Here is a 19,162-nt window from a genome sequence, read left to right as displayed (position 1 = left end):
CATTGCTTTTTTTGGCCACATGAATTGCTTTTTGATCCTGTATTCAGCCCTAGTTAAGTAAGATCATGAGCACTGCATGTTTACCTTTCTGGGTCACTGAGTAATTTTCAGTACAGATTTTTAACTTACAGTAGAGTTATGCCCTAATAACCCCATCATAAATTGAAAATATTGCAAATTAAAAACTCATTTAACATATCTAATCTACCAAACATCATAGCTTAATCTAGCCTACCTTAAACATGCTCAGACATTTATATTAGCCTAAAATTGGGCAACATTACCCAACACAAAGCCTGTTTTATAATAAAGTTGGATATCTCAAGTAATTTATTGAATACTGCACTGGAATGGTTGTGTGGGTACAGAATGATTCCACGTATATCAGTTGTTACATGACTGCAGGGCTGACGGGAGCTGCAGCTCACTGCCACTGCCCAGCATCACAAGAGAATATTGTTAATATGAATTGCTGAGCCCAGGAAAAGATCAAAATTCAAGATACAGTGTCTGCTAAATGGCCTGTTACTTTCATACCATCATAAAGTCAAAAAATCCTAAGTCAAACCATCGTAAATTGGGGACTGTCTCTTTATGTGTTTTGTGTATTATTCCACCCGCCTCAATCAAATCCATTGATTTGCCAGATAGGTTTATTTGATCACAGCTCCTCTCATTTTATGTTGTGCTTTTTCAAAATCTTTCACTGTATGGTTTGCATGTTCTTTATTTTTGTTTGGTTTCTTCTGAAGACATATTTTTTGTTTGGTTCTTTTTAATGGTTCCTTTTACAGCCACCTCAGGGAGGAATGCTCTGTAGTGACCACTAACTCGCATTAAGGGTCAGATAAACCTGAGACTTGAGCCAGATCAAAGACTTCTGGAACACTGCCTTTGAAAATGCAATCATCCCAAGACAAGTCCGTGCAGTTTGGAGGAAACATTGTAGAGAAATGGCCTTAAAATGTTTGATATTTGCAGATATCAGCAAGGCCAGTCACACACTCGAAGCAAAAGGGGACAGATTTTTTTTTTATTTTAAAAGCTGGGGGGACGGAGGAATGTTCTCAAACAATTAAAGAGGTCAAATTCTCAAATAGATTGTTGACTTTTACAAGCCAAATTTCAACAGTGCAACAAAATGACTCTAAATGCCCCAGAGCAAGCAGACAAGTATCAAATTAAACCATAAAATTAGCATAAAAATCAATGAGCATTTACTGTGTATGGCACTGGACTGGCCACACTAGCCCACAGAGAGGGTAATGAATGCTGCATTTCCTATATAATGGGGTATGAGGCCTCAAGAAATTAAGTTTGGATTTGAACCCAGGTTATGATGATGTACCAAAACCTTCTTTTCACAATGTAGCACCAATTAATATAGCAATATATCAGTATTGCAGAAGGCAGTCATCCTAAAGTTTATGGTGAGCCACTTCTTATTAAGCTTGCATTTTGGAATCTTAACTTAGTATTTGAGGTAGAATGTTAGAACGTACAATAACGTCTTGGCAAAGCAGGGAAAGTAGTTCCTGCCATCAAGTCTCTCCTCTGCTGTAGAGACTCTGTTTTAGCTGCTACTGTAGTAACCTCACAGCCCCCAGGAATACCTTTTCATTCAAAAAAGTTATCAAGCCCTTTTATGCCTGGCACTGTGCTATGCACATGGTATTCAGCAAAGAACAGGGGACCAAGTATCTGGCTTCTCAGTTTAGAGTCCAGTAAGAATAATATAGATTTATACAAATTTACACAGTCCAAAATCCAACCAATATCATGTTTCCATTTTTGTCACAGGCATTAGGACATTGACATTGTGACAATATTTAAGGCATCACGCCTCAGAATGTTTCACATCCAGTGCTTCTAAGAAGATTGCTTTAAAGGTGTACAGGGATGTGAAGATGGGTAAATAGGTAAATGGATAGATGATAGCTAGATGGACACATTTATACACACACACAATAAAATAAGTAAGCCACTTTGATAACTGATCTAAATCTTTTCTGTTAGTATAAAGCCTTCCAGCCGAGGTATAACATCAAACAATTCACTGTGAAGTTTCCAACTTTGGAACCAGTTTAAGGTCTTCATAGCAATTCATCGGGGTCCTTATCAGAATCACATTTGGCGACCAGCCATTCCCATCTTTCCTAAACCTATGATCTATACCCCACCAAAGGTCAGGATGAAAGACTCCCAGGGGCATGGGGGGTGGAGGGCAGAGGGGGGAGGTACCTATTCTTGCTTCAAGTGCACCTGTGCCCTCAGCAAGGCCAGTCACACACTCGAAGTGAAAGGGGGCAGAGTAGTTTCTCTAAAGAAGGTGGGAGTAAGGCATCCCTGGTACAGTGGTGTCGAGTCTGCCGTAGAGAAACCCTGGCCACAGAAACAGAAATGGAAATCACATCATACAATCAGAGCTGCCTTGGAAGGGAGAGACCATGTGTGTAGAGCAGACACAGTTAGAAGAAAAAACATCAAACTAATAATGGAGACAAGACATGGCCACAGACACAGGAGTGCCCATTGGTATTATTTAAAGCATGGCATCTACTTAAAACCAGTCAACAGGGTAGGAGGGCTGCTGTTCTAGCTTGAGAAATGAGCACCAGAGCCTAAACATAGTTTAAAAGTGGCCACAAGCATTTCAAGAATCCACCATTTCTACTTTTGTCTTTTAATATCTGGATTCAAGTCAGGCCTTCCTAACTGATAAGGAAATCTAATCTGTAGGTGTACTACTACATCTTTAGATATTCCCAAGGCCCAAGTGAGACAGAGCAGGGAAATGGGACAAGGGTCATTCCATTGTAAAATCTACTTAACCTGCAAAAAAGACCTGGTTTATTCTTTAACTTAAGCTATATGATGTTCTTCCTCTTCTTGCAGCCCCTTAATCACTTAAGTAACTTTTTAACCAAGGACAAGAGATAGACTTCGAAATTGTAACTGAACCTATGTTGATAAAGAATGCCAAGACCTGGATCAACACAATCGCCCAAATAACCTTTTTCCTTAAATGCACCTCCTCTCTAAGGTCACCTGCACTCCCATCTGAGTGTGTACTGTCTTATCAAATAAACTTTCTTACTACATAAGCCAGTTGCACTTGTCTTTGAACTCTTTTCCAGGATAAAGACAAGAACTCTCCAACCTCCACCTCCAATGGTAACAATGGTAAATGTCTTTGTCATTTTGCTATTTCATACAGCTTTTTAGTCTTACATAATCCTTTTATCTCCTTCCCTGTTATATTTCAGACCAGTAGCAAAGTGGAAGTTCTCAGAACATAATTTCACTCCATCCAGTGCTCCACAGCACCCTCAAATTCTGGGGTGGTAAAGATATAATTCTCATGCCGTGCAGATCAAGCAGACGCTGGAAGCCAGGTGACCCTGCCTTTAGGAGTTGGCAAGGGATATCTGCCCTATGCCGAGCAGGAGCTCAAGTGAACCTCCCTTTCCTGCCTCTGTTCTTCCTTGCTCTCTGCTGCCTGCATGGCTGCTGACATTTGCTTCTACTTTTGTTTTAATGAATTCCTTTCTTACTGACACTTGTTTGACCTGGGCAAGAATTCTTTCCCGATCAGAGTCAAGAACCCTCCTCCATCAGGGTTGAGGTTTTACATAGTGTGCAGGCAGAGACCACCCCAGATGCAACTGCCTGCAACAATAGGGTCTTGGCCCAAGGGCCGAACACTTCAGGCACCACACAGTCTGAGCTGGGACAGTCTGAGTTCAGAGCCCATCTCACTATTTCTGAGTGTGCAACCTGAGTCAAGCAATTTGCTTATCTTTGCCTTCGTTTCTTCATCTGTAAAAACAGAGATCACAGCACCTTTTCACAGGTCTCTTTGGGTCAAATACAAAACTTTCAAAGGGTTTAACCTCATGTCTAAGTCTTATGTCAGTTCAGTTGCACATGAAAGCAAAAACCAAAAGTAATAAGGGAGAAGTTTGTTTCCTGCAGTAAATTTGGGAAGTGGATAGACAGAGCTGGGTGGAAGCTGCTCAAGGTTTTCCAGGACCAAAGTCCTTCCTGAACTCACTGCTCTGACATCACCAGTATGGGGCCCTTATGTTCACAACCAGGCTGGAAGTATCTACACACCAGGCAGTTGGGGGAAAGGATGAAAGGGACAAAGAGCACCTGCCAGCCAGCCATTCAGGAGTGTCCCCCCGTTGCCCCACTCAGGCATCACTTCCATTTACATTTCATTGGTCAGAATCTAGTTATAACTGAAACTTGGAAATGTAGCCTTTATTCTGGGTGGCTCTGTATTCAGCTAAAATTCTATGAAAGGGGAGACCACAAATAGATGAAGGAAATGGTTTCAATAATTTTCTATGTTCTAGAAGTTACATGGTTTAGAAAGTGAATGAAAGGAAAAAATAATAGAAAGACTTCAGTACATTTGTCCTCCATCTAACACCCACTGTGTATCTGTAGTCCTGGGAGTATTCTGGCTCAAGGATTTGCCTTTGAGCGGCATCAGAGGGGCTCAGCGCAGGACTAAGTACACCCAGCAACTAACGCTAACAAGAAAAATTAAAAGCAGAGTGCTGTAAATGACTTAGAAATACTCACACACCAGGCCACAATATTGTTACCCATCCTGTAGAGTGACAGGCTTCACTTACAACACAGTCACAGCTGTGGTTCCCCGTACCAAGGTACCTAGTAACAGAACTGCTAAATAGATGGAAAGAAACAATGGACTAAGAAGGAAGTATGGGCCCCAGATTCCAGCCCTGTGACTCCAATCTGAAAAGCAGCAGAGAAACAGGTGCCTTAAGAGTCACTTTTCAGGCACCAATCAACACCCACAACACCATCATTATTTTAGTCAGAAATCTTCAAATGGGAGACATTGTTCTTCCTGAAAATACTAAAAAGCCAAGGCGTGTACTCTGTAGGGGTAAAGTACATGTTATAAAATACATCCAGCGATGCTCTTGTTCCACTGTGCCCATCCTGCCGGCCTCCCAGAAACACAAACGTACAGCCCTCTTCCTCTTTCTGTCACTTTTAGAAGTTAGGCTCTATTTCAAGAAGTTTCAGATTCTGCCACAAGGTGGCAGGAATAATCAGCATCAAGAAGCTGAAGTGGCTCATGGAACCAGGAAATGTCAGGATTTCAGAAGGGAACAGTATCAAATCAAACTCTTGTCTGGATGGGTGCACTGAGGCTTAGATGTCACCTATGCAGCATCACACAGGTCATCACGGACCCTGATGACCAGCCTCCTCAGTTACCTGTGTCCTGTTTTTCCACCAACTCATGCTAGATTTTATTTTTAACATTTTATTAAGGAAAACGTTAGCATCCATGAAAGTAAGAATAGCAAAATGAGTCCCCAAGAACCCATCAGCCAGCTTCAGTGATTAGCAACACTGTGTCATCTTTCATACTACATACAGTCCCCCTATTATATTTTTATACAAAGTATCCCGAGTACTGCATTGCTGTACCAGTTAATACAGCATTAGAATCACCATGGTTCATCAATTCAACAAATAATTGTTGGTGTCCGCTGCATGCAGGAAATTGCGCTAACGTAAGATATAAACAACACAAAGTGGCAACAAGACTTCTATGCATTAATTATGTGTGGACTGCAAGTTAGATTTTATTCATGTTTGTATACTCCAGTGGAAATGGAAAATGCAATGCAATTTGGCATTGTAATTTTTGTCTAGATCCTTAGAACCATGAAGAGATACAAAGTAAAAATCAAAGCCATACAAAGGTCACAGCTGACAGGGCTAGCGGGAGACATATCCTGAAAAGACGTAGGGACCTACTGGACACCATTTATCTATCTTTCGCCTAACTTGGAATGAAGCATTGTATTAAAAGGCAAGTTGAGATGAGATGAGAGAAAGATTGGACTCAACACACCCCCTGTCAAAAAAAATAAAAGAGAAACGAGCCAGATTTCTGTCACATCCGGAAACAGCAGCAAAGGGGCCAGGACACTCCTCCAAGAGCTCATCTCACTCAGTTCCTTTAAGCGAAACCAAGCTGCCTCACACAAGATTTTCTTACTCTCATTACTACCAGAGTTCACTTTAAACCAAACAAAACACATTTTAACATCTCCTAAATCCAACATCTCAGAATAAAATTATCTGGCCTATGGTTTTCTACATCTGGTTTTATTTTATAAGTTGGCAGCCTGAGTGATGGTAAGGAGATTGGAAAGCGACCATCACCTCTGCTCTGCTTCGCAGCAAGTCGTCTGACCGAGTCAGGTGCGGCCGGTCCTTTCCTTGCTCCTCAGGTCGGAACACATTAATCTGTCTCATGGGAACAAAACATGACTCATCTCTGTTTCTTCACAGGCCCAGGATTCACTGGTTCTTTCTTTCATCCTTTGATGCACTTAAACACCTCATCTTTGCTGCCCCATCCCTCAAAATTCCTCAGGGTGTCATTCATTAACAGAACATTTATTTTGGGTTCTGAAATTTTATTTCTGCAATCTGTACTTTTTCTTAGAATGAAGATAACATTCCTGAAAAACAGAACACATCAGAAAACACCTCGATGAGAAGTAGAGCTGTGCAAAGCAGAGAACACATAAACCCCCACCAGGTATGCCGGAGATTGTTGAGTGACTCTATTACCATGGTAACCGCTGTGCAGCAAGCACCTGAGAGCCATGGGGACAGAAAGCATGGCACTCAGCTGGCACTCAGAGGGACGAATTAAATGGTAATTAGAGTGTTCAAGGTAGAGTCGTGAGGAAAACACACATGCTCAAACAAAGAGGTTTTGTGTACACACCTGTGCTCAGACTTCTCTGATAGGAGACTACCCAGGCTTCTCTGACACTTCACTATTACAGATTCCAAGCTCCATCCACGGGCAGAAAACACTGGCTTAAACAAAAGCATCAATCTTAAAGTAAGTGAGGAAGAGGAAGATGAGGAAGGTTCTAAGATACACTTCAGAAACAGTTTCCACCACGCTCTAGGGCTCCTCAGAGACACCTAAATCTACCCAGCAGGCTGAGGCACTTTGTCAGAACACTGCTTTTCCTTCTTTTATATATTGAATTCTGGGTAGGATCTCATTGGAAGAAAGCCTTCTGCTAAAAAAGCAAGCAAATTATCCACAATTTAGTAATTCTGGGTGCCTGCTATTGAGCTACTATCAGAGGGAGTCACCCTCATGATAAAAAGAATAACTTGTTTGAAATAGAAAATTTGGAAAAATACTGCAGCAAAATGTGGAAGGAAAAAAAAACCCCTGTAATTCTAGAAAAAAAAATCAGTGTCTAACATCTTGGAATATGGCCTTTTAATGCAAATATATACCCACATGCATGCATGAGCCTGCGCTGGATCATATTATACATATTAATTCATCTGTTTCACTTAACATATCATAAAAAGTGTCCATTTCACTAAATACTATTCAACAACAAAAAAGAAAACAATACTTCCATACATACAAAACCTGCTCATGGATGTTTAAGCAGCTTTATTCATAATTGTCAAAACTTGGAAGCAACCAAGATGTCCTTTAGTACATGAATGGGTAAACAAACGGTGGTACATCCAGACAGTAATGGAATATTATTCAGAGCTAAGAACAAATGAGTTACCAAGCCATGAAAAGACACGGGTGAATGTTAATTGTGCATTATTAAGGAAAAGAAGCAATATAAAAATTGGCTACATACTGTATGATTGCAACTATATGACATTCTGGAGAAGGCAAAACTGTGGAGAGTAAACCAAGCAGCGGTTACCGAGCGGAGAGGGAGGGATGAAGAGGCAGAGCGCAGAGGATTCTATTGTCCCAGAAATTGCTGTATGTGATGCCATAATGGCGGGTCCGTGTCGTTATACATTTGTCCAAGCCCATAGAATACACAGCACTAAGAGTGAACCCTAATGTAAAGCACGGACTTTGGGTGTGGGTGAACAGTGTCGGTTCATCAGCTGTAACAAGTGTACCCCTCTAGTGGGAGACGTTGACAGTGGGGGAGACTACGGGTGTGTGGGGGCAGCGGGAAACCTCTACTTCCCACTCAAATTTTCTGTGAACCTAAAACTGCTCTATAAAGGTCTTTTCAGAAAAAAGTTGTTTCAAAAAAATTAAAGTAAAAAAATTAGATGCTTTCCTACCATAAACAGGAATATGAAGACTGAGGAGTAGCTCCTGGATTTGGCAACAGTCCTTGGGTGGCCTCGGCAGACGCCACGTCGGTGGCAGCTGCTCACAGTGGGCTGGGTGCGCAGGATGGGAGGGGATGGTCCCAAAAGGAGAGGCGTCTCTTTCAAGTGGTTTGGCTGTGAAGGGAGAGGATGTAGTCTGCCTGTGGGGTCAAAAAGACAGTAATGTTGCTCTTCTTTTGTTTTAAAGATGGGAAAGGGCTTGAGGGTGAGGGAGAAAAATAGATGCTAGACGTTTTATTGACAGTAGGTAACCTGGGGTAATTTCACTGTAAGAAAATAATAATAACAATCATTTAAATCAACTATTTACATAACTTTAGCTATTGGCCAAGCTAGGTGTTAGAGGGGAACAACAGAGGAGGCCCATCTCCACCCTTGTTCTCAGCAGCCGCAGCTTGGGCTGAGCTGGTCCATTGTGCAATTTTCCTCTCACCTTCTTGGTTCCTGGGATCCAGCCCAGAAAACAAAGATAGCTTAAATTAGAAGTATTATTGAGCTTGGCATCAAAGGGGCAATATGATCTCTGAGGATCTATGACTTCTGTTAAAGTAAACATAATTGATGGTCCCATGGGATATGATAGAAAACAAAAGCTGACATTAAGCATCATACCTAGTAGAACATGTTCAAACCTGCTCCACATCTACATACTTCCTCCCCACCTTCCCTTCCATTGCTCACAGTCTTAGACCTACTTTAGCCATTATTGCTGAATGGAGAGAGGCAGGAAATCCTTCCGCTATCCTAAGAACAGGATGGGCAAACACTACCTGGAAAGCTGGCCCTGGTATGTACTTCATTCAACTAATTAGAGTGGGGGCTAGCTGAGGAAGGGAAGTATTTCCCTTTAGCCCAACTAAGAGAAGGATCCCAGTTCCCAAGAGAAGGTTTATCAGCTCTTGAAGATACTGAACTAGTACTCACAGCTGCAGACCAAAACAGGAAAATAAAACTAGCCTCAGTCTGAGTCCTTTGGAAACCAGGGCTGGCAGGGAGATTCATGCAGCCTCTGGTGTTGACTTCACTAACACTCATCTGAAAACAGAGCAGGGGCTGAATGATTACAGTACAGACAGAAGTGAGATGGAGAGATATGACCCTCTCCCTAAAGAAAAGGGGAAAATACCAACAGCAACTTGGGAAGAAATGTGAAGGATAAGTGTGATCCAAGATTTTTGTTACAAGGGGGAAATGTCTGTGCAGGTAGCTGACAGGGGCTATCTTCTTGCATAATAATTTTAAAGGACCTTTTGAAAGTTCTTTGCCAAAATTCTGAGCCAAGGAGATCAGGGTCCATTATGCCCAGGGCTCTCATTATTCCATCTCTGCTCCAATGTTGGGTTTCCAGGATGAAGAGCAGGTCACCATTGAGGAGGATTCTCCAAGAAACAAAGAAGACACGGAAGATGATCAAGAGAGGCATCAAAAAGGGTACAGGTTTTAACCAGAGAAATGACCACACCTACCTTCTAATTTTGCCACTTTGTTATATCCTCATCTGATTGTAAACATTATTAGATTTGAGATTGTCGTGGGCATCAGTCCCCTGTCCCCACTACCCACCCAACAGCATTTCCAGAAAAAAAAATAATGGAGTTCTGCAATAATTGATGTGGTAAATTCTAACTGCTTATGTCCTAGGTACACAATATCCAGGACAGTCTTCTAACTAAAAGTGTAAATTGCCAACCAATTGTTCCAGTCCATGCAAAAGTAGTTCATTCATCTTCTCAATGTTAATCAATAAGCAATTGATTTCTCAAAACCCAATCACTTTAAATCCCAATGAATTTGCTCTTACCTCATAGTATCCTGCAGATATTCTAAGTCCTTATCACCCCATGACTTAGGTAGGAGAGGCAAATTATTATCTTTATATTTTAGACCAGGACAATGAAGCTCTGAGAATTGTCTTACTCAAGGTTAGTCAGCTAGAAAGGAACAAAGCTAATTTAAACCATTTCAGCTTCTGATTCCTAGTCTAAGGTTGTCTGCTACTCCATCATAACACTGAAGGAAGTATTTGTCAGTTTTCTAAATTTCTCTGTCTCTGAGGAATCTTGCTTTTGTATGTCGAAGACATCTCTGGAGTTGGTGAGAATGAGGAATGAAAGTCCTCATCACATACACACCATCAAGAATATTTACTACCTCGGAAACCTGAGTTTAGTTCCAGCCTTCATTTTTACTTCCAGAATCTCTGACCCTGAGGGTTGCGAGATTCTATTAGGTGGTCAGAGGTACTCAGCTTTCACTAATGTTAGTGGATGGAAATAACCATGAGGAGATTGAGGGGTGTTCAGCCTACATACCAAATGGCCAGAAAATATATTTCTAGCTACTCTGTTTTATGCAGGCTCAGATTGCTGTAATGGACTACACACATTCCCTGCAATTGAAAACTTTGATGGATCCAACCTAAAGTAGATGAATGTTGCCCTTGACTCCTGCCACCTTTAAACACTGTATCTGAATCCGAGGCTAAGCCATCATCAGCCTTCCCTAAATTACATCATGAAAACTTAGTCTTTACTACACTTTTATTCTCTCAATATCTTTTAGAGTGGTGCCTCTAATTCTCAGTACATGGACTCACACACATCCATGACATTCAGAGTTTCATGAAATACACTATCCTATCATTACTATGTGTGATACCCTTTGATGCGCCCTATTCTCTCCTTTTTAAAGGTGGTTACATGCACTGTGTGCCTTCACAACCCACTTCTGGGTCCCAACCCACAGTAGTAAAATGCTGTTCCAGATAAGTAATGTATACTCCATTTCACTCATCACTAGTAATTCAACAAATGCCTGTCATGCATTCTTCACAACCAAGGTGCTGGTGCTACCAGGCACAAGTGATTCTCCAGAAAGTTAGTCGAGGCTTCACAGCCAAACACAGCCAAAGAAGATAGTAGGAGAAGAGTGCAGAGGAATGACTCCCTCTGAGGAGATGAAGAAGATTTTGTAGGAGTGAGGGACTGGAGAAGGGCTGATGGGCCTGCAGGCATGACCCCTGGAAGGAGGAAGGAGAGGCAGTAACAAGCCCAGAGGAAGTCCCAGCTCAGGGCTGAGGCCCATGAGACCCTGGAGATTGGGAATCTTCCATCCCGGATGAGAAGTCGTTTAGACATGCCATCTAGAAACCTGGAAGTTGGAATGATTAAATGTGGGAGTATATTCCTTCCATCCAGCCTCAAGTCGGGGAAGAGGTCTTCATCACAGGGTACATTGAGGAAAGAGGCATGTGCAGGAAGCCCGATTTGCAATTAGGTGTGGAGGGGATCTGGAGCACCCCAAGAGAAGCAGAGGACAGTCACTGTGGGTATGGCCCTGCGGCCTCTCCAAACTGCTCCTTGGTAGACACCATCCTCCCCAGGAGTGACCAGATGCACCCACCACCCTATAACAAAGCTCTGGACAGAAACAAAGACACACCAACAATTCCAGAACTTTTGAGAAAGCTGTATTACAAAGTGCTGATGAACAGCTATAAAATCCTACTTTACACTTTGAGCAAACAGTGAAGCCCCTCAGCCTCCCTCCCACTAGAAAGTATGGAGAGCGAGGAACAAATAACTACCAACTCACTCAAACTTTGTGGAACCAGATGAGAGTTCACGGGATTTTTTTAATCAACATTTAATATCTGTGGCTTAACAGCTAATGGAGGTCCTCACAGTCCAATGAGATGCTCTCGCCCTGTGATTCATGCTCAGGTTTCAGTTAGTTATCCATCATCCCTGCTCTATTTCCAGAAGCATGTTTTCTATATCTCTGTAACCCCTCAGGGGTTGGCGCACCCTTTCAGTAAAGACTGATCCAAGCCATGGCTCATTTTAGTCCGAAAGGAAAAGAGTTTCCCACATCTATTTTGTAGGACATACACTTCATGAATGTGTTCTGTGGCCTGCTGGGCTTACAAAGCCTCGTCTAGCCTTAGCACGACAGTCTTTCCATGTTTGGTGTTTACTTCTGCCTTTTGTGTTGTTGCAGGTGTCTGGAAAGGAGGTATGACACAGTGTATGATTTTTGTAGGAAACACAAGACCACCCTTCGGTACACCATCTGGGGCATCTTATTAGTAGGTAAGTAACAGAAGGGGGTGGGAGACCAGTGCCTCTTTTTGAGGATCCCCCAAATACCAGTTTTCTGGGAAAGAAAACAAATCTTCCTCTTCCCCTGGACCTCCCTGAATCGTCCAGCGCCGCAGAGAAATTAATCAAGAGGCCCCTGAGTGGTGTGGTGGGTCTCAGCCTAGGATTCCAGGCTGCTTTTTTCCCTGTCTGGTTTACGAAGGCGGCTGTCAATTACTTAGCTTAAATACTCCTGCTGCCTTTTGTTATTGTGATATGGATTTGAGGGCTGGTTAATGCAAATCCAAGTAACTGGAAAACATGGTGATAATCACAAAGTAGGAACCTAATTGCAGGGGGCAACAGAAGCAATTAATACTTCAGGCAAATACAATGCCAGGAGGAGCCCGGGCTCTCCTCTTGCCGGAAGGCAGGACCATGCTGTTTTCACAGAGGAGCAGGTCTCTGGTTTTTACTCTCTCCAAAGCAAAGGGCGCTACAGCCCATTTTAAAGAACCCTCCTGTGTGGAAAATATGAACCCTTCCTCCCAAGTGCGCAAACGTTAATCCAAGACTGATGCATCCCTGCAATCAGTGGCTTTGCTGGTGCTCAGATAGCTAGAGGAGGGCACAGAGAGGTTGTAAGCTTACAAGGTTGTGCCAGGCCAGACAGTCTTTTAGGCTTTACGGGCCATACTCGTTAAAACCACACAATTCTGCTACAGAACAACAGCAAACAGACAGGCATGGCTATGTTCCCATGCCACTTTATTTGAAGAATACAGACACAAATATACAAATAGAACTGTGCCTGCCACTTACAAACACAAGTGGCAGGCCAGATTTAACCACGTTTGCTGACCTTTAAAAGGAAACCTTGCTGTTCTTATTCTAGAATCTCTTTAAAAGCAGCCACCTTGGTAATTATTCCCCACCCATTTCCTTTAGCCAGTCTGTGACACTTTGAGACTGTGATTAGCCCTAGTTTACTGCAGAAGCCTAGGCCAAATTTGAGCTGCAAACCGAAAAAAATCATAGCTTTTTGCCAATGACTGCTTCATTCAACACTTGGTGTTTCTCCGATAGAAGTTCATCTGCTGAGCCTGAATGCCAGGAAAAAGTGGTTAGTGCTGAGAGGGTTAGGGCTGAGAGGCCCACCAACCAACCACCAGAACTCAGGAACTCAAGGTTCTTTGAGAAAAACTCCTAGTGTCTTGTCCTCCCTAGTGTTCCTGGTGAGACTGTCAGGGACTTGCTTTGAAAAAGGCCACCCCCACCCCACCCCCACCTAATATAGTACTGATCATCAGAGGAGCCAGCAGCCGTATGAAGAGCACGCTGCCTTCAACTCTTTCCTGACTGCGCCTCCCCGGGCTGAGCCAGAGGGAGCCCCGGGGCTGTCTCCAGGTGGCGTTAGTGATGTTCACTGTCTGCTCTGGCTTCCGGGACAGGTTACCTGGTTATGGTGATGGCAGCTTGTGTGCTCAACTTTCGAAGGGCGCTTCCCCTTCTCCTGATCACCGTGGCTGTCACCTTCTTTGTGGTCTGGGATCACTTTATGGCCAAATATGAGCAGCGAGTGGATGAGTGCCTGGCTCCTGGCAGAAGGCTTCTGAACAGCCATTGGTTCTGGCTAAAGTGGTAAATGCATTTGTTTCTCTTATTGCAATTGAGAGGGTTGTTAGTCTTGTCCAGCACTGTTCCAAAAATTTGTTCTCAAATTGCTTCCTCATGCCATGGGATCCTGAAGCTAGAAACAGCCTAGAGAATAATCTGTTATAATGCCTTCACTTTGCCAACAGGAAATCAAGGCCTTGATAGGCAGGCAATGACTCATTCGAGATGTGTCCAAATGTCCCCACAGCTGCCGTAATTTCAAGTGCCACTAAAGGATAAAGTGTTGTCCAAAAGATGGGCTGATTCTGACTTGGGAAGATGGCTTTCTGATCTGGGCACAAAACTGGCCTCTGGGAGGAAGCACCTATGAATTATTAAAGCTGACTCTTCCTTAGGGGACCCATGCCCTGCCAGTGACCACTCAGGGCTTTTTCCCTCAGCCTCTCCCTGTGGAACCTCCTCTCCCTCCAGGTGGCCCTACTAGGTAGGACCCAGGACCAGCCCTCCCCAGCATGGCCCGCATGGGATCTGCGAAGAAACGTCACTTATCCTTGGCCTAATAAACCAGGATTGTGCAATTCCCAGTACAGCACCCTTTCTGGCTTTGCTATCCAAGCCATGAGCCGGACTTGTCGTGCTTATGACATTCCCCAGGGAGTCAGAACCCAGTCTAAAGTCTGACTTAGCTCTCTGAGGCTCAAGTGAAGTCCCCCAACTGCAGGGAACACATTTCAAGTTCTCCCTGAAAAGGAAGAGGTGATACCTCACCCATCTCCCAAAACAGAAGTGAGGACTCCCCGTAGATCTCTCAAAGAAATCACCAGACTTCCCTCTCCAGACTTCCTTGCTTCTCCCTGACTCTTTGTATCTATCCTTGAACCAGCAAAGAGCCCAAGAGTTGTGGAATGAGGGGGACACATTACTTAATTTTTTGGAGATTTGCCATTTAGCCTCAACCAAAGAGGGTCTGTTGCAATTTCTAGAGGCACAACTTCCTGCTGCCAGGATGTCTACTCTTGATATTTTGTGTTTTTTAGCCTGATTAAAATTGTTCAAGATACCCCCACAGATAATATCTGTGCCTCCTTTCCGGTTCTCATAGGGTGATCTGGAGCTTGCTCATCCTGGGAGTTTTTTTCTGGCTGATCTTCGACACGGCCAAATTGGGCCGACAGCATCTGGTGTCCTTTGGTGGGCTCATAATGTACATTTTCCTGATATTTCTATTTTCTAAGCACCCAACTAAAGTAAGTACGAAATTAATCTTTTTTAGCTTTCCCCCCCTTTTCTTTAATCATGTGTAAATATTCAAAATAATGAGTGTGAGAGAATATAACTGTTATTCAGTGTTTGTCTGAACTTCAAGAGCAGTTTAAGCAGCCAGGGCACCTTTACTTCTAAGCTCCATACTAATGTTGGTCTCTCCCTTTTCACTGTCAATAATTTCCCAGTTAGACAACCAGTGAAATGTTCTCTCCTGTCAAGTCCAATTCGTCCTTGTAGACCCCACCTCCCCCCATCAAACACACATACAAAGAGAATACATCCATTTTGATACAGATTTCCCCAGACCAGTAAGCAATCTAATCTTCTACCCTTGGATTCTGTAGTTTATCAAATTTCCATTTGCAATTTAGGATATTTTACTCCAAAATTTTGTCTTTAAGCAGTCTTGTTCACACTGGCTTCGATTCCCATCCTTATTCTGTAAGCCTGTAATCCATTAAGTGGGCAGGAATTCGGAGACATGGAGGCTTTCACATATGACTCATAATGGCAAACTCTGGAAGACTTTACTGGCTGAAAGGGTGACCCTAGAAAAAAAAGTCACCTAAAAGGATCCAAATTCTTTCTTTTCTCAGATAAACATCTCCAGAGTTTTCTATGCCTCCAATCCCATAGTTCTTTGCAGGCCACTCATCTCAGCACCAAAAATGAAAGCAGGTGATTGCCCTTTACTACTGGGCTCCCTGGGTCTGCATTAGAGTTAATTGCTTCCTTTTACAGTGAAATGAGAGGCCCTCAACAGAGTGGAATTTCATTTAATTCACTTACAAATTGTTAGATCAACAAACCTTGGGCACACAGAGAAATCACATTCTGCCTTTCCATTTTCCAGACAAGGGAAATAATTTTATGTACCTTATATTTACAGCTCAACTAGGAAGGCCATATCCTTAGTCCTTCTAAGAGTACTCTTTGTGTCTAAGTTATTTTATTGTGAGGTAATGGTTACATATTCTCCTGGGACTCAAGGCTTCAAATTCAGTATTAGGAAGAGGGAATGCAACCCTGACATGTCTGAGTATGATTCTATCAAGGGATTCTATCTACTTTCTATCTATCCACTGATTCTCTCCTCTACTCACAACTGCTGTGTCCTCCCAAAGAAGGTGGGTCACAGGCCACACATGAGAAGCTTCCAGGGAAGTAGCTATCTCTGGACATTTATGCTGAGTCCAGTATTCCTTGTCTAATAGGCTGTATCTCTCAATCTTTCTGCTTAGGTTTACTGGAGACCTGTCTTTTGGGGAATCGGGTTGCAGTTTTTTCTTGGGCTTTTAATACTCAGGACTGACCCTGGATTTATGACTTTTGACTGGTTGGGCAACCAAGTTCAGGTAAGTTGGGTTCAAATGAACACCTTGCTTTTATAGTGTTTTTCACATTTGGATATAATCCTCAAGGCATGTCTGTCAGAAATAGGTTTATTTGCCTGCACTAGTTGACCCACATTTTAATTCTGTAGCATGTGTTAGACAAATCATTTTTTTCATGTAGAATATGTTAATCCATCTAGTTTATTAATATTGCAGTGGTCCCTTTACCCATGTCACCTAGCATATTACTCCCCTATCCTGAGTGCCCCCTTCATCCTGCCCGAGGGCTGTCACACTTCTAAGATGGTTCCACAGAGAAACAGGCTTTCTTTGCATCCAGAGGTAACTAGTGTCACCTATGTGCCATCGATGGCCCGCTGGGACTGCTATACCTGGCTAATTCTTGACTGCCAATCCTGGAGTCATATTGAATGTCCGAAATGACAGGGAATCTGTATGTATGCAGGTATAGTTCAAAATACCCTTCTGTGCCATCCACTGGAGGCAGAGAAGCTGAGAAGATTAACTTTCCAAATATCTATCCAGTATGTTGGCTGGGTCCTCACCCTCTGCAGAGCCTGGGAAGCCATGTGGACTGTAATCACTGCTGCAGTGGTTGTAATATCTTCTCCTTTTCTTTCTTTAACCGAGACTTTCTTGGGGTACACTGATGCTGGCGCTTCATTTGTTTTCGGTGAGAAATACACAGACCACTTCTTTGCATTTAAGGTAAGGCCACACCCCTTTTCTATGCAGTTACTTCCATTACAGTAATTTCTCAGTCTTTGTTGATGTTCAGATAGAACCTAACTGACCAGAAACTAGACACAGCTGAGCATGTTGTAGGTGCATAGCACATTCCCACCTTTCGTTTACAATTTTATCTGGTCAGTGGATTATAAACATTTTTCTTTGTTACTCTAGTATTAAGGGAAACATCTAGAAGAAGTCAGAAATATTCAAATGCTTTGGGGGTGGGGGTGATGGTAGCATTGCCTGAGATATTTAGGAAAAATCGTATAGGATAATAGTATCTGAGATTCCAGGGAAAGAGACATATGTTACCTGGCAATGAATAGGCATATGGCCACCAAAGGTTTCCAGGTCCAGGATCAACTCTCTGCACTCAGGAACCCCTCAGTCCCCCAGACCAGGAAAGCTGGTCACCCACATCAACCTCTGTTCTTCCAGAGCCATTCCTGTGCTAAAACTTTCCCTTCTTTCCTGCAGCTCAGCCCTGACCTGAGAGGTTGGGCCTTCCCCCAGTATTCCCCAGAGGAAAGGTACCCCAGCCCCATGCCCAGGCCTAATCCATTCCCTCCTGGGGCTCCCACAAGCCCCTGGAAGCTGACTGCCTCTAGAAAGCCCCTTGCCCACAAGTCAGAAAGATGAAGTGGGCTTTTTCTTCATGGTTATCTTTTGTGGCGTGTTATTGTTCCCAAACTTCTCAATTCTTTTCTAGATTAGGGACACCAAATTCACCTCCAGACTGCCCTGGCTTCAGTTAGGCCAACTTTCATGTGAATCTTTTTTTTTAACTGCTCTTTTTTTTTTTAAACTACTGATTTGATACTTTGGTGCTGAGACAACTAAGGTGTCTCTGAAAGGTCAAGTGTTTACACATTGAGATCGAAATATACCTATATAGTGAACTGAATCCAGAGTTGGAAAAATAAATAACTAAGTGACAAGGAGGCATAACTTGCTGTCTGGGTGACCCCAGTGTCTTCAGACCTCCCCCCGGGGCAGTGGCCCCCCACTCTGTCCACCAAAGCAGAATCCCGATGGGAACAGTCAAGAGATGACTCTGCAGCTTTCAGGAAAGTTCTGGCTTCCCATTAAAACCAATAAAAGCACATAAATGAGTGAGCTCTGAATAATGGCACAAAGTGTCTTTTAATGTATGTCATTAATAGATTTTTCTAAATAAGATCCTATACAAATGGTCCCCAGTCCTTCTGTGCCTCTGGTGGCAGCTTGCCCCTGGCCATTTAGCTGGGGAACAGAGCACAAGGTGTGCAGAGGGGTGGGGGCGGGGAAGGACCCAGACTACAGCTCTGTGTGTTCTTGGCAGGGCAGAAGCTGCTCCCTGTAGAAACACAGGTCACAAGGAAGGCCCCCAACAAGCATCAGGAAAATAGCATCTAGAAAAAGATAAATTTGTTGACATAGAAGTAAACAAGTTTCCAAAGTTTAACCATGTTTTAGTAATTCAAAACTCCTTAGCTAAAATAATTATTATTTTAGTTTGCAATTTCATTTTATTGAGGTACGTACAATAAAACTCACAAATCTTAGTGTGCATCTTGACAAATCTTGACATGTGTGTACACTCATGTAACCATCACCTTGGTCAAAGATACCAAACATTCTCACTAATCTTATTTTTCCCCTTCACCTACTTCACCCATCCTCTCTTCCCCCTTCCCTATGGCAACCACTAGTCTGTTCTCTCTGTTGATGAGTCTATTTTGTAATTTTGTTTTGTCTGACCGTTGGTTCATTTTGTCCTTTAGGTTCCACGTATAAGTGAAATCATACAGTATTCATTTTTTAGGGACTTACCTCACGCGGGTCCACCCCTGTGGCAAGGCGGAGGGTGCTCACTCACAGGAGGCGCTGTGCGTGAGCACTTGCCGTGCTCTACTTGATCTGCCCCACCGGTATGAA

The 19,162-nt window shown here is 43.0% G+C and overlaps 1 protein-coding gene and 1 long non-coding RNA gene across 7 annotated transcripts in view; one reads left to right on the top strand and one right to left on the bottom strand.

Moving 5' to 3' along the window:
- Nucleotides 1–19,162, bottom strand: part of LOC108408377 (uncharacterized) — a 50,306-nt gene that overhangs the window by 9,789 nt on the left and 21,355 nt on the right. Inside the window, exon 3 of the long non-coding RNA XR_012127770.1 lies at nt 8,146–8,336. This is a non-coding gene — a long non-coding RNA (uncharacterized lncRNA). The remainder of the gene's footprint in view (nt 1–8,145; nt 8,337–19,162) is intronic.
- Nucleotides 1–19,162, top strand: part of SLC28A3 (solute carrier family 28 member 3) — a 52,750-nt gene that overhangs the window by 16,865 nt on the left and 16,723 nt on the right. For all 6 annotated transcript variants that reach the window (XR_012127769.1, XM_017678344.3, XM_017678346.3 and 3 more), the window contains exons 2-8: nt 6,509–6,604; nt 9,545–9,627; nt 12,196–12,287; nt 13,727–13,916; nt 14,995–15,139; nt 16,400–16,513; nt 17,144–17,221. Coding sequence is in view for 5 of the 6 variants with exons in the window: in XM_017678344.3 (XP_017533833.3) it covers nt 6,509–6,604; nt 9,545–9,627; nt 12,196–12,287; nt 13,727–13,916; nt 14,995–15,139; nt 16,400–16,513; nt 17,144–17,221 (798 nt within the window). In the remaining variant the exon portion in view is untranslated. The remainder of the gene's footprint in view (nt 1–6,508; nt 6,605–9,544; nt 9,628–12,195; nt 12,288–13,726; nt 13,917–14,994; nt 15,140–16,399; nt 16,514–17,143; nt 17,222–19,162) is intronic.

This window comes from Manis javanica, chromosome 2 (assembly GCF_040802235.1).
Source record: "Manis javanica isolate MJ-LG chromosome 2, MJ_LKY, whole genome shotgun sequence".
NCBI classification, from domain to species: domain Eukaryota; kingdom Metazoa; phylum Chordata; class Mammalia; order Pholidota; family Manidae; genus Manis; species Manis javanica.
Note: the sequence above shows the minus strand (reverse complement) of the source record. Positions and strands in the feature narration are given on the sequence as shown.